We start from the raw sequence: 13,710 nt of genomic DNA on the forward strand, positions 1-13,710 counted from the left end.
TCCCCATACAGCGATCAGATCCTGTACCTCCCGTTTGGTCCATGCTGGAGCTCTTTTGCGATTCTGGGACTCCATCATAGTCACCTCTGCTGATGAGCTCTGCACTCACCTGCAGCTTGCCACCGCTGGCCAAACAGGAAATTGAAATTAAAAAGTTTGTGGGCCTTTTCCTGTCTACCTGGCCAGTGCATCTGAGTTGAGAGCGCTGTCCAGAGCGGTCACAATGGAGCACTCTGGGATAGCTCCTGGAGGCCAGTACTGTCTAATTGCATCCACAGTACCCCAAATTCGACCCAGCAAGACCGATTTCAGCGCTAATCCCCTTGTCGGGGGTGGAGTAAGGAAACTGATTTTAAGAGCCCTTTAAGTCGAAAAAAAGGGCTTTGTCGTGTGGACGGGTGCAGGGTTAAATCGATTTAACGCTGCTAAATTCGACCTCAACTCCTAGTGTAGACCAGGGCTGAGAGGCGCAGGGCTCAGGTCGATGTAGTTAGGGCGAGGTGGTCCTCAGAGTAGGCACGGCATTGCTCACACCAACTGTTGCTGCCTTTCAGAAGCCGTCCCATAACGTACCACGCCAACAGTAAAATGCGTGCCAGCGCTCCTGGCGAGGACGGACATCGCCGACACTAGGAGCCTAGTCTGGACGTGTAAAAGCGATTCAATTACTGCGGAGGCTGGACGTCGAGTTAATTCTGTAGCGACTTGCCCCAAGCTCCTGTGTGAATCTCGCCCAGGGTCTTTCTCCTGCGGCTGGTGTTTGCTAGGCTGGAGCTAGGAGCGACCCCTCGCCCGTTCTCTCCTGTCCCCGTTGCCAGCCCTAGCTCAGGGCTATCCCGGAGGCAGGGAGCTCAGCCCCGGCAGGCTCCCGGGCGGCAGGGCGAGGCGGAGCGAGCGAGCGGCGGGAGGCGGAGTTCCTGCCGCCATTAGCGGCCCCGAGGCTCTCGCAGCTGGGAGGGGAGGATTCGTGGCCGGGGGCGGAGCTCTGGAGACCGTCGCTGCGCTGCAGAGCTCGCTCAAAGGCGGGAGCGCTTGGTCCGCTTTGCGAGGGGGGCAGAGAGCTTCCTCCGGCGCGGAGTCATGGGGAAAGTGTTGGTGCTTGCCCTGGCCGGGATACTTGCAGCCCTCCTCGGGGAGAGGCTAATGGAGTTGCGGTAAGTGGCTCCAGCCCCACCTCAGGGAGCTGGCCCGAGCCGGGGCACCTTCGTCAGCTTTGTCCCATGGAGAGACTGGCGAGCTCTTAGGAGGCACGGGGACGTCCTGGGTCTGTGCGTCTAGCTCGTGCTTTCCTTCCCTAATGGGGGCAGGCGGAGGGGTGTTTCAACAACACAGCGTTCACGGCTTGAAATAGAACGGCCACGGGTGGGGAATCGAATTAGAAGTCACTCCGGTTTAGTGGGAGCTCTTTGGTCCCTCACGTTCTGACGAGCGCACCCCTTATTGCCCAGGGTTCTTTCTCCTTCTGCACGGGGAATGCAGAGCAGAAGTGCCATGAAGAGAAGGCTCGATTGTACATTCCTCCCGTGCCCTCATCGGCTGGCAAAGCTTGCCCGCGGGGTTCAGGCTGAGTGCAAAGCTGGCAGGAGCAAAGCGGCTCAGGACGGAAGAGCCTGGCTTTGTAGAGCCTGGATCGCTGAGCAACTGAGATTACATAGCTGTTTAAAAAAGTGGTTGTCTGTCTTCCCAGGGGATTGCAGTTCATCTCGTTGTTTAGCATGGCATGCAGCTTTAGCAAAAGCCTGCACGTACAGAAATGCCACTGAATTTGTCAGAGGAAGAGAGGGGTTAATGAAAACTACCCTATTATCCAGCGGATGTAATCGGAGCGCTTGCTTTGTTTGCTCTTGTATTGGTCGTTCTAAGTCAGGCTTGAAACTAAACTTCAGAAATATTCGCCTCAGATAAATCAGATTTACAGTAGGGTGATGTCGTAGCTGGGTATGTCAAATCCTTTGCTAACTCGAGCTAACAGGGTCTGTGAAGTATGAACTTTAGCTTTGTTTACCTGCCTGTTCCTCTTCCAACAGAGATAACGACTGGGGGTATGTTGACACAGCTTCACACAATTTCACCAATCACTCATTTAAAAAAACCCTGTTTTGTTAAATAACTTCAATTGCAAAAATAAATAACTTTATTTTTTTTTTAAGCCAGAACTTGTGAATAAACAGCCACTAGCAAACCAGTTTGTGTACTAGGTGGAACTGGAACCAGTATACTTTCAGTAAGGGAACAGTCAGTTTCAACTTTCAGAGGAGTTGTTTTGAATAGTGAGATGAATACTAAAGGGAATCAAACCCTATTAAACCCTAGAAGTAGAGAGTACATATAGAAAGGCTAGTCAATACAATATTACAGAAGTAGCTTCTCTAGAAACATAACCATGTAACTTTAAAAGCGGCAAAGAGTCCTGTGCTCCAATGTCTATTAGTCTGTAAGGTGCCACAGATCCAGACTAACATGGCTACCCCTCTGATACTTGATAGCATGTAACTTCAGTAACTTTAGACTAGAAAAGTGAATGTGGAATTACTTTGTTAGGCGACAGTGGAGTCATTATGCTGATAATAATGAGTGATGTAAAAATATTTTCAAGACATCAAAGTAACAACATCGAAATGATTTAAATTTTAGATCTAACATGGCTAATTACAAAAAGCTTTTTACTACTTACTTTTGTACAGGTTAGAGTGCAATACAAGTGTTTTAAGAGAAGTATTGTGTTTTGAACTAAATTCAGCTTAGCACTGATCCTACCACTAGTCTGAACACTAATTGGGAAGTTTATTGGCAACAAGAAACTGATACTGTTATGTCTCACAATATAGGGATCTTGATAAAGTTCTAGCATTCTCAGTTTATTTTTTGGGTGAGCTGTTTCAGAGCATAGTAAGTAGCAGGCCCCTGTCAAAAGCTGAATAAACAGGATTGAAATAATATTGAAAACTGGTAAAATAAAATTATATGCTAGAAATAGATCAAACTAAAAGCACTTTGTGAATATTCTATTTAATTTTTATTTTTATTACTTTTTTTCTGGTGTGTGGATGTGCTGCTTTATAAGCCTGCTACATTGCAACCTTGCTAATACATCAGTACTAGTATCTGGAAATGTACAACTTCAGATAAGAGTTGAGATTGGTGTCTAGTTTCCTCTAATATGTACTGGAAGGAGGAGATTGGAAAGTGAGATTTTTTTTTTTCTTGATATCTCTCCACACCTGTCCCCCACTCCAAAAGAAAATGAAAATTAAGAAGTTCTCTATAGCTTTGCTGCTGTTCACATTAATCCCTTGAGTTCTGGCACATTCTGGTCTGGTTATATGATACTGAAAAGGGTCCTGCCAATGTCTATCTTTTTTTCAAACACATTTAACAGAATTTCTAATATTCCTGAAGGTGAAAAGTGATTAATTTTTTACTAAATTGGTTTATGTATCATATTGTATTGCTAATATCTACAGCAATGGAAGCAGCTTATTCACATCCTATCTCTGCTGTGGGGTCTGAACATAGTAAGAGTTCACAGTATTCATAGACTTTTGCCTCCACTTCTTAAAAGAACAATTCTTGATGTAGCTGAACTGCTATATTTTCAGATATGTGATTGTTAAAGGCATTGACACTCTTCTTCTTTTCCTCTTGTTCTTATTATGCTTTAGTTTTAAAGATTCATAATAATAAGGTCCTGATCCAATGTCCACTGAAAATAATGATAAAGCTTCCATTGACTTCAGGACAAAGTTAGCATCTGCCAGAAGACTTGATGCAGAGAGTGTACTTTGAAAGCTTCTATAGCATTGAAAATGTGTTGTAGTTTTTAAACCATTTTTGTATTCCTCAGATGTAGAAGAAATAGATCTCAAGCAAGAAACTCTCTTTAAAACCAGTAGAAATGCTGTGATTGTCACACGAGGACGTTCAATGTTGCCCTTTTTGTGTTGATAGTGGTGGGGTAGGGGTTGGCTGGGAGTGTGTCCTAAGTTGTGGTTTTTTGAGAAGTTTCCAAGTGAATTTCCTAAAGAGATGAGGATCAGTTTCTCAGTTATAAATTTTGAGACATTAGTAGAAATGATAATATCCTTGAAGCCCAGGTTGCAAATTTCATGTGTCAACACTAAAGTTTTGCCAGCATTGATTCTAGTATACAACTGTTGACATTAGTGTCGCTAGAACATGTGAAAGCGTCGCTGCCTTTGCTGATGCCATGCATCCTCCTTGTGAGAGGTTGCATCAGCAAAACCCACAGAGCAGGAAGCATAGGCATCCACCACACCAATGTTTGTCTCATTTTCTTGCAGGATGTTTTTGCAGTGCATTGTGGGATACCAGCATTCTCAGGGAATTATGGCAACTTGGGGCCAAGTTTCCAAAGTCTTTGTTCCATCTCGCAATCTTTTTTCACACTGTTATTAAAATACCCTCTGGTCTTCCCATTGCTTTTCAATTTTCCTGCTATGTCACTGGGAGAAGCATAGATGCTGAAGAGATTAGAGGAATTTTCATTGTTTTAGAGACTGAGTGAGTAATTCTTCTGTATTCTGAACTTCAGCTACCACCACTAGTAGTCCTACAGCAGAAAAAATTCGAATGACAGTCCCCAGTTGCTTCAGGCATTCACTGACCAGTTACACACAGTGGAGAAATGCATCTGTACCTGTGAAATGAGAACCAAGTGGTGGGATTGGATAATGATGCAAATCTGGATGATCAGCAGTGGCCAGAGCACTTTTTGGACGTGGAAGGCCATGCTCCTGGAGGTGTGTGCCATCCTTGCCCCAGTCCTCCAGCTCAGGGATACAGAATGGGAGCTGCATTGACAGTGGAGACACGAGTGGTGATTGTGCTCTGGAGGCTTGCAACTCTGGGCTGCTATTAGTCAGTAGTCAATCACCTTGGTGTTGGAAAATCTATGGTGAGGGGAAGTCAGTTATCCAGATGTGAAAATCCATTAAGTATATCCTGCTGCACAGGATTGTGACTCTGGGCAATGTGCAGGAAATAATAGAGGAATCTGATGGAATGGGCTTCCCAAACAGGGGAGAGGGGCAATATGTGGGACACACTTCCTGATTCTGTGCCTCCCACCAGCTTGCTTCTGAGTACATAAATAGAAAGGGGAACTTTTCTATGTTTATGCAAGCATTGGTGGATCACAGGTGGACATTTCATTGGTGGATTCCTGTCCTTCCTGCTCTGTGGGTTTTGCTGATGCAGTCTCTCACAGTGAAGATGCATGGCATCAGCAAAGGCAGCGACGCTTTCACATGTTCTAGCTCGGGGGTGGGCAAACTTTTTGTCCCAAGAGCCATATCTGGGTGGGGAAATTGCATGTAGGGCCATGAATGTAGGGCTAGGGCAGGAGGTTGAGGTGCGGGAAGGATTATGCAGTGTGGGAGTGGGTGCGGCGTGCAGGAAGGGGCTCAGGGCAAGGGGTTGGGGTAGAGGAGAGGTGCGGGATGTATGAGGGGGCTCAGGGAAGGGGGTTGAGGTACAGGAGGGGGTGCACAGTGCGGGAAGGAGCTCAGGGCTGTGGTGCAGGGAGGGGTATGAGGTGCAGCGGGGGCTCAGGGCAGGAGAATGGGGTGCAGGAGGTATTTGGGGTGCAGGCAGGGGGCTCAGGGCAGGGAGTTGGGGTGCAGGAGGGGTTTGGGATCCAGCCTGGCGCAGCTTACCTGGAGTGGCTTCGGGATGACAGCGGTGCGCACTGGGGCCAAGGCAGGCTCCCGGCCCCGCACTGCTCTGGAAATTGGCTGGCACCCGCGGAATGGGGAACTTCAGCCAATGGGAGCTTTGGGGGAGGTACCCACAGGCAAGGGCAGCGTGCGGAGCCCTCTGTCCCCTCTCCCCAGGGGCCGCAGGGATGTGGTGCCTGCCGCTTCTCAGAGCAGTGTGGGGCCCATGGTGCCACAGGAGTGGCAATCCCACAGGCTGGATCCAAAGCCCTGAGGGGCCAGTTCCGGCCCTCGGGCTGTAGTTTGCCCACCCCAGTTCTAGCAACACTAATGTCAACAGCTGTATATTAGAAAAAATGCTGGCAAAACTTTAGTGTTGACCTAGCCTAGCAGATGATGATTGCTACTTGGGCTTCAAGGATATTATCAATTCAATTAGCATCAACGTTGGCTGATCAGAGAAGGTGCATGATGCTCACATCTTCAAAAATACTGGACTTTTTTGAAAGTTGCAGTCAGGGACACTTTTCTCAGATTGGCGCATACACGTTGGTGGAGTTGAAATGCGAACAGTGATTCTCGGGCACCTTCCCTAGCCTTTGTTTCCTTGGCTGGTGAAGCCCTAGATGGAAGCAAGGAAAGATTTAACTCCCACCTGAGCAGGTGCAGGATGACTGTTGAATGTGTGTTTGGTAGATTGAAAGGACGCTGGAGATTTGGTGTCACGGTTCTGGGCAACTGCACCCATATTCCCCCTCCATGGTCTATCAAGGGCTACCACTCTAGGCTCCCAACTAATCAGCCATCTCCCCTCTGGGGTAGATACTCACGTCTCTCACTTTCCTGACCAAGGTTTTTCCAGGCAGTTCTCTGCCTACACTTTGATATTCCCAGCAAGCTAGGGTGCCTAAAAGGCCAGCTTCTGTGCTTTGCTTTCTATCCAGAAGCTATAAGCAGTGTAGTTGCCAGCAGTTATAAGTTTGTTTAGAGTTACAAACATTTCAGAGTTATGAACAACCTCCATTCCCAAGGTTTGTAACTCTGAGGTTCTACTATAGTCTGCCTGACTAATTACGGGAGCGCTTGCAAGATTTTTCACATTTTCTAATGCTCTGATATCGCATTCAGAATATATTTGTTTAGGTTTGCATTTAATGGATTTATGGTGATGGAAATTCTATCTTGCTACCAAAAGCTGCTGGTTACTAAATGGCTGTGATAGTTTCTTATTTTGCTGTTGACACATTTTTAAAATAAACTGGCTCTGGCTGTTTCAAAAGGGAATTCCTTTATTCTCTGTGCACATTTGGCTGCCATTTTGAAAGGGACTGGAGGTGGTTTGGGGCCCACAAAGAAAGTAAAGAGAGAGAATTATGCTTTAATATAGCTATCTGAGCTCCTTTATCCATCCTCAATGGATTCTGTGTCTGGGTTGGGTCCATTAGTCTCTTGAACAGCTCTTGGCTCTCTTGGGGGGTCTGTATCCTCCTCATCTTCCTTCTCCACACTCTTGTCATTGTTGCACTGCTGGGGCTCCTTCCTCAGGCTCTCATGAGGTGTCCACTCTTACCTACAGATTGCTGGTGGGATCCCTGCAAGCATTGCATATAAGCATCAAGTATTAGGGGGTAGCCCCAGATCTTCTGTTGGCTTCCCTTCCCCATAGCATTGCTGCTCATCACCTTTTTGCCCCAGCTTCAGCATCTTCTTTGCAATAACCGAATACACCTCTATATTCCTGTGATTATTCCACAGCTGGGCTTGCATCACACCTCCCCAGAGGCCAAGGAAATCTAGGCCTTCTTTTCTAGACAAGGCAGCAGTGCAAAGCTTACCTGTAGCTTTACATGGAGCCACACCCGTATGCTTACAAAGGTAATCTTTTAGGAAGGACACAGCGGGTATTTTAAAGGAGGTCAGGCTTCTGGTCACTGTAACCCCTGAATAACTGATTTTAGAATTGTGACCAGAGCGGTCATTCTCGGTGGGTCATTGTGGGACTATGGCTGAAGGAAAAGGTAATGCAGCGTCCATGAAGATGCTGGTACCAGGCCAATAGAGAGTTTATGCCATTTGGGGACGTGGTTTAACTTGGCTGACACAGAATCAGGGTGTTTCAGCAGCAGGACTCGGAATTGCACCTGGGTGCATACACAGACGTGCTAAAATAAGGCCAGTGTTACCAGCAAAACTTTGTAGTATAGACCTGGCTTTGGTATGTAGCTAAGTATTGGGAGCTGTATACGGTACAATAACACCCTACAGTCTGTTTTCACATTGTCCTTCTGCTCAAGAAAACTGTTGCAAATGGCTGGTGAATCTGGGACATTTCTTTTTCTCTATCAGACAAGCAATATTAACATATGGCTTGGCTGTTTTGAAAGAGTGCTACATATTTTTGCAAAAAATCCTGGTCTTTCTGAGTTAATGAGACTGAAGTGATGAAGCAGGGGAAAAGTGAGAGCAAGTCAAGAATGCTGACGTTGCTGAAAAGCCGCACAGAATGAAGAAAGAAAATACATTAGTTAAATGATGATTCCTCTGGCCACTTGTCTGGTGATCCAACATTTGCCTGAATTGCTCTTCAATGAGGATACGGGGGAAAATAGTTATGTAAAAGATCACTGTATTCGCTCACTGGTAACTCTGAAGGTCTTACTGATCAAGCCGTATGTTCTGGCAACTCAAGTTTGGACAGTGGGAAGATAAAAGTTGCAGTCACAGGACTGTTTTGAAAACAGTTTTTTAAGTTTTTTGTTTAACTTGAACCTGATCTCTCCCATCCCACCCCCCCATCCCCTCTGAGTTCTTAATTTACCTAGGAACCGTTTGAGTGAAAATCCACAAACTGATAATAATGCAATATTAGGTTGAGAATGTAAATGAATGCAAGTAAAGAGATTAAAAAATTATGGCTTCCACAGCAATGCTAACTAGGGTTGCCAGGTGTCCAGTTTTTGACCAGAATGGCCGGTCAAAAAGGACCCTGGCGGCTCCAGTCAGCACCACTGACCAGGCCATTAAAAGTCCAGTCAGCAGAGCATTGGGGTAGGCAGGCTTTCATCCCTACCTGGCTCTGCACAGCTCCTGCAAGTGGCAACATGTCCTTCTGGCTGTGGGGGCGGCCAGAGGGCTCTGCGTGCCGCTCCAACCCCGAGTGCTGGCTCCACTGCTCCCATTGGCTGGGAACCACGGCCAGTGGGAGCTGCTCGGGAAGCACACAGGGCCCCCGGCACCTCCACCTAGGAGCCAGACGTGCTGGCTGCTTCTGGGACCTGTCTGAGGTAAGCGCTGCCCAGAGCCTGCACCCCCTTCCTGCACCCCAACCCTCAGCCGCAGCCCGGAGCCCCCTCCCGCACTCCCAACTGCTCAGCCCCAGGCTGGAGCCCCCTCTTGCTCCCCAAACTCCTCATCTCTGGCCCCACCCCAGAGCCTGCACCCCCATCTGGATCCCTCACGCCCTCCTGCACCCCAACTCTGTGCCCCAGCCCTGAGCCTCCTCTCACACTCCCAACCCCTCATCCCCGCTGTGATGTTCTGTACCTCAGGGGAATACCCTGCACCCCCCCCCCATGATCATCCTATAATATGATTTTATATTGTGGTATCCAATGCAAAGTTTGTCGTGTCGGGTGTCTTCGGAAAGCTCATGATGCACTGAGCATTGTTGTTATAGTAATTGTTTTACAGTAATGTTATAGGTTGTAATTTCATGTATATAGTTCTAAGGTTGAAAGTGTGTCCTCATGGCTTAAAACAGGCCCAAACAAAACTCTTCAAGAGCAGAGGGGCAGTTCACACCTCATCACGGCATGTATGGGACAAACCCAGCCCAGCCTCACAGGAATAAAGGACACTGGCCTAGGCAGTAACAAAGGATCTGTTGGCCTCTTGAGTTAGTCACCCCCCCCCCCTTCCTCTGGTCAGTTTTGGGACTGCAATGAGGTAATGCTCATCTGACTCTGAAGGGGGGAGGGCAAAGCCAAGAGGGAAGAAAGAACATGATAGAAAGGAGAGATGTTTGCCATGCTCTTCCTCTCTCTTCTACCTCCATCTACAGACATCACCACCAAGCGACTGAAGCATTGGTCAAAGGGGAGAGCCTGGCTGAAGGGCAACCAGCCAGCCTGTGGTGAGAAGCATCTAAGTGTGTAAGGGCATTGAAAGTGTTAAGATCACCTTAGAATGCATTTTGCTTTTATATCATTTGACCAAATCTGACTACTTGTGCTCTGATTTATAATCTTTGTAGTTAATAAATCTGTTTGTTTGTTCTGCCTGAAGCAGTGTGTTTGATTTGAAGCATGTCAGAGACTCCCCTTGGGATAACAAGCCTGGTACATATCAATTTCTGTTTCAATATAAATTTGCAGCATCCAGTGGGCATAACTGGACACTGCAAGATGGAGTTTCCTAGGGTTGTGTCTGGGACTGGAGATATTGTCTGTTGTCATTCGGTTGCACAATCCAAGGAGCAGCTTACATGCCAGAGGCTGTGGATGAACAGCCCACGAGTGGGGGTTCTCACAGCAGAGCAGGGTAAGGCTGGCTCCCAGAGTCAAGGTTTGGCGTGATCTAGCAGATCACTGGTCCGGATAACACCAGGGGAAGTGACACCCAGCCCCATCCCGGAGCTTGCACTCCCAGCAGGAGCCCTCACCCCCTGTCCCAGCACAGTGAAAATGAGCAAGGGTGGGGGAGAGCGAGCGACGGAGGGCAGGGGCATGGTGTGAGTGGAGGGCAGGGCCTCAGAGAAGGGGCAAGGCAGGGGTGGGGCAAGAGTGTTCGTTTTTTGGCAATCAGAAAGTTGGCAATGCTAATGTCAACGATGTGGCTGTCTTCTAGTGTCTTGAAATGATCCTGCAGTTAAATATATGCCTTGATGTAGAAGTGCAATGCGGCCAGATGTTGCTATGGGATCTTTGATTCTTGAAATTCCTGACTCTTGATCATATACATTCTCAACTTTAATTGGAGGGGGAAGAAGATGGAAATGTTAGTGCAATAATTTCCTTTAAACAGAGAAACATTCTGGAACATTTATTTGACACCGTGCTCCTACTCGGACACATTTGAATGTGGGGGTTGGGGACCACACCTTCAAACACACGAGTCCTGGTAGGGTGCATTTCATTCAGTGGCCAACTGTTTCTTACAATGAGAGGTGGGGGTGGTGGAGAAACAAGAGGTGAAGCTTTCTCATGACTAATATCCCCCTGCAGCCTGCTGACCAGCATTCTGAAACTAGTTTTAGGGAGATTTGAGGGGGGGCCGGAGCATGTGACACTTGCCTCCCTGAAGCTGCTGACTGTGCCTGGTGGACACAGCACCATTTTGGAGGCCATCAACATCCCCCTCCTGCAGCAGAACACAAGTGAGACAGCCTGACTGGCCAGTGCATATACGCACCCACCGGCTGCTTAGAGTTGCCAGGGGTCTGGTTTTTGACAGGAAAAGGGACCCTAGCAGCTCTGATCAGCACCGCTTTTGGCAGCGCAGCGGGGCTGGCCTGGCTCCAAGCGGCTCCCAGAAGCAGTGGCATGTCCGGCTCCTAGGTGCAGGGGCAGCCATGGGGGCTCTGTGCACTCCCACAGCTCCAAATGCCGGCTCTGCAGCTCCCATGGCCAGGAAACCTAGCCAGTGGGAGCTGCAGGGGTGGCACCTAGAGCCCCCTTGCCCTCCACCTAGGAGCTGGACATGCTGGCCACTTCGGGAGCCATCTGAGGTAAGCGCAGCCCAGAGCCCAAACCCCTTCCCATGGTCCAACTCCCTGCCCCAGGTTGGAACCCCCTACTGCATCCTAACTCCCTCCCAGAGCCCTCACCCCCTCCTGTACCCCAACTCCCTGCCCCAGCCTTGAGCCCCCTCCTGCACCATGAACTCATCATTTCTGGCTCCACCCCCAGTCAGAGTTCTCTCCCACTCCCACTCCCGCACCCCAACCCCTTACCCCAGCCCGGTGAAAGTGAGGTGAGGGTGGGGGAGAGTGAGCGATGAAGAGAGAGCAGATGGAGTGAGTAGGGGCAGGGCCTCGGAGGGGGCGGAGCAGGCGTGGGGCCTCGGAAGGCATGGGGCAGAGGGTGAGGCAAGGGTGTTTGGTTTTGTGCAGTTAGAAAGTTGGCAGCCATATGGCTACTGCCGGGGGCGGGGACTAGCTGCATGGGCCGTGCACGCACACTGACGCCCAACAAATAGAACATGGAGTACATCTGTCCCTCCCTCTTCCCCCTATAGATCAATTTAAGCCATATCACTGTTACAATATTTGTACTTAATGCATACTTGTGTATATGGTGCATATAATACATATTATTATGATCTATATTTATATGCTAGCCAGCATATATCAGTCAACACTGTTTCAGTTTGTAAAACTCTCTCTGATCTGTTACACTAAACTGTATTCTTTCCTCTTGCAGACGTAAGCTGAATGGCTCCAGAGAGGTGGAACCAGTGGAACTTCCCAACTGCCACCTTATTAAAGGAATTGGTATGTATGTGATAGGACTAAGTACTTTGTATTGGGAGCCTTGCTTTAAAGTCAGCTACTAAAGCCAGGTTTTAAAAAGCTGACTCTGGAAAAAATAATAATTGTGGCCTATAACTACTCTTTTTGCTATTGTGAATCCCCTGAACTCCAGTGGGAAAGAAAAGAGGCAGCAGACAGAAAATTCTGTTGTGAACAGCTGGATGTTCAGAATAGAAGGAAAACTTCAGTTAGTACCGAGATGGGAGGCTGTGTTAGTACATTGTCATTGTTTGTCTTTTCATAACCTTCGTCACAGTACCATGAAGACGGAGAGACCAACTAAAGCTCTGTTGCATATCTGAAATGCACACAGCGAGGTGTGGCCATGCTTCAGATGCCTATCTGCTGGTAAAACATTTCCTACAGGAGCTTCTGCAACTGTGAAGGCTTTCAGAGATCGCAGCAGGCACAGAGTTAACTGGCGTGCTGATAAAAGCAAGCTGGCAAAATGCTGGGCGGAGTTGGTGGCTTTAAGATAAGAGTCCAGTCAAAGTGGATATGGAGAAGTAGAAAAGGAGCTTAGTATATAAGGTACATACAGCACCACACTCCCCTTTCTGATGTTATGGATCCCAAAGTTCAATGTATTGCATAATTTAACCTGAATGTGCAAGTGAGCTATAACACTTGAAAGACAGAGCGTCCATGCTTGTGACTAGCCAAGTTAGGAAAAGGGGATTGCCATTACTTTCTATCTAGGACATGCCTGAAAATACTAAGCACTGAAGCTATTCTTCTGTGTGTGTGTTTGTGCAGACCTAAACACAGTCCCATACAAATTAATTTAAATATGTGACCTGTTTATGAAGAAAACTAAAATGTAAATTTCTTCATCTCCTTTTCTTTCTAGAAACAAATTCAAAATGTTCAATATTTATGTGTAACATTTTGTCCTCTTAATTTAATATTTCTGTTGAGCACAAGGAAAACTGGGATTTATTTTTTAGCTAAATGAACAATTATAAATTCTCATGGCTGTTAGCCACTTAGCTACATGTTCTTTGGTTAAAATATCTCCTTCATATTTGAGATAGTGAGCTCAGCATCATAAGGTTGGCTTTTTTTATTTGTACGAACATTTCATATGTTGAAATCAGCCAGGTCAAAATAGGTTTAGCTGTTTTAAATGTTGAAGTTACCATTAACTTGTTTTCTTCCTATTTCAGAGCACTTATGAGTGGATTTGCTGATTTAAGAATACTAGGTTGCGGGGCGGGGGGGGGGGGGAAATTAGGCTTATGTCTTGTTTAACAGGATCTTTCTAATGGCTGCTAAAACAAAATTCTAACAGGATTGTACTTATAAATATCTGTATATGGTTGAACTCCCTTGTCTATTTTTTGTGGAATGCTTTGCATCAGTTGGAATTTACAGCTTTTCCTCTGACCTAGCTGAGTCACACTGTTGACTTCACAAATCTCACTTCCTGAATGTTGCAGGGATCAAATGTCTTTCTGAACTCAAAATTATGTAGTTGAAGAAACGCAAGTAGAATTTTTTTTTGTG

The 13,710-nt window shown here is 47.2% G+C and overlaps 1 protein-coding gene across 1 annotated transcript in view; it reads left to right on the forward strand.

The window, feature by feature from the left end:
* Nucleotides 1-958: 958 nt before the first annotated feature.
* LOC311516284 (serum paraoxonase/arylesterase 2-like) overlaps nt 959-13,710 on the forward strand; it is a 49,133-nt gene continuing 36,381 nt past the window's right edge. Inside the window, exons 1-2 of the mRNA XM_084620185.1 lie at nt 959-1,154; nt 12,095-12,165. Coding sequence (XP_084476311.1) covers nt 1,081-1,154; nt 12,095-12,165 — 145 coding nt within the window. The 5' untranslated portion in view covers nt 959-1,080. The remainder of the gene's footprint in view (nt 1,155-12,094; nt 12,166-13,710) is intronic.

This window comes from Lepidochelys olivacea, assembly GCF_965140295.1.
Source record: "Lepidochelys olivacea isolate rLepOli2 genome assembly, chromosome: 2".
Classification (NCBI taxonomy): Eukaryota; Metazoa; Chordata; order Testudines; family Cheloniidae; genus Lepidochelys; species Lepidochelys olivacea.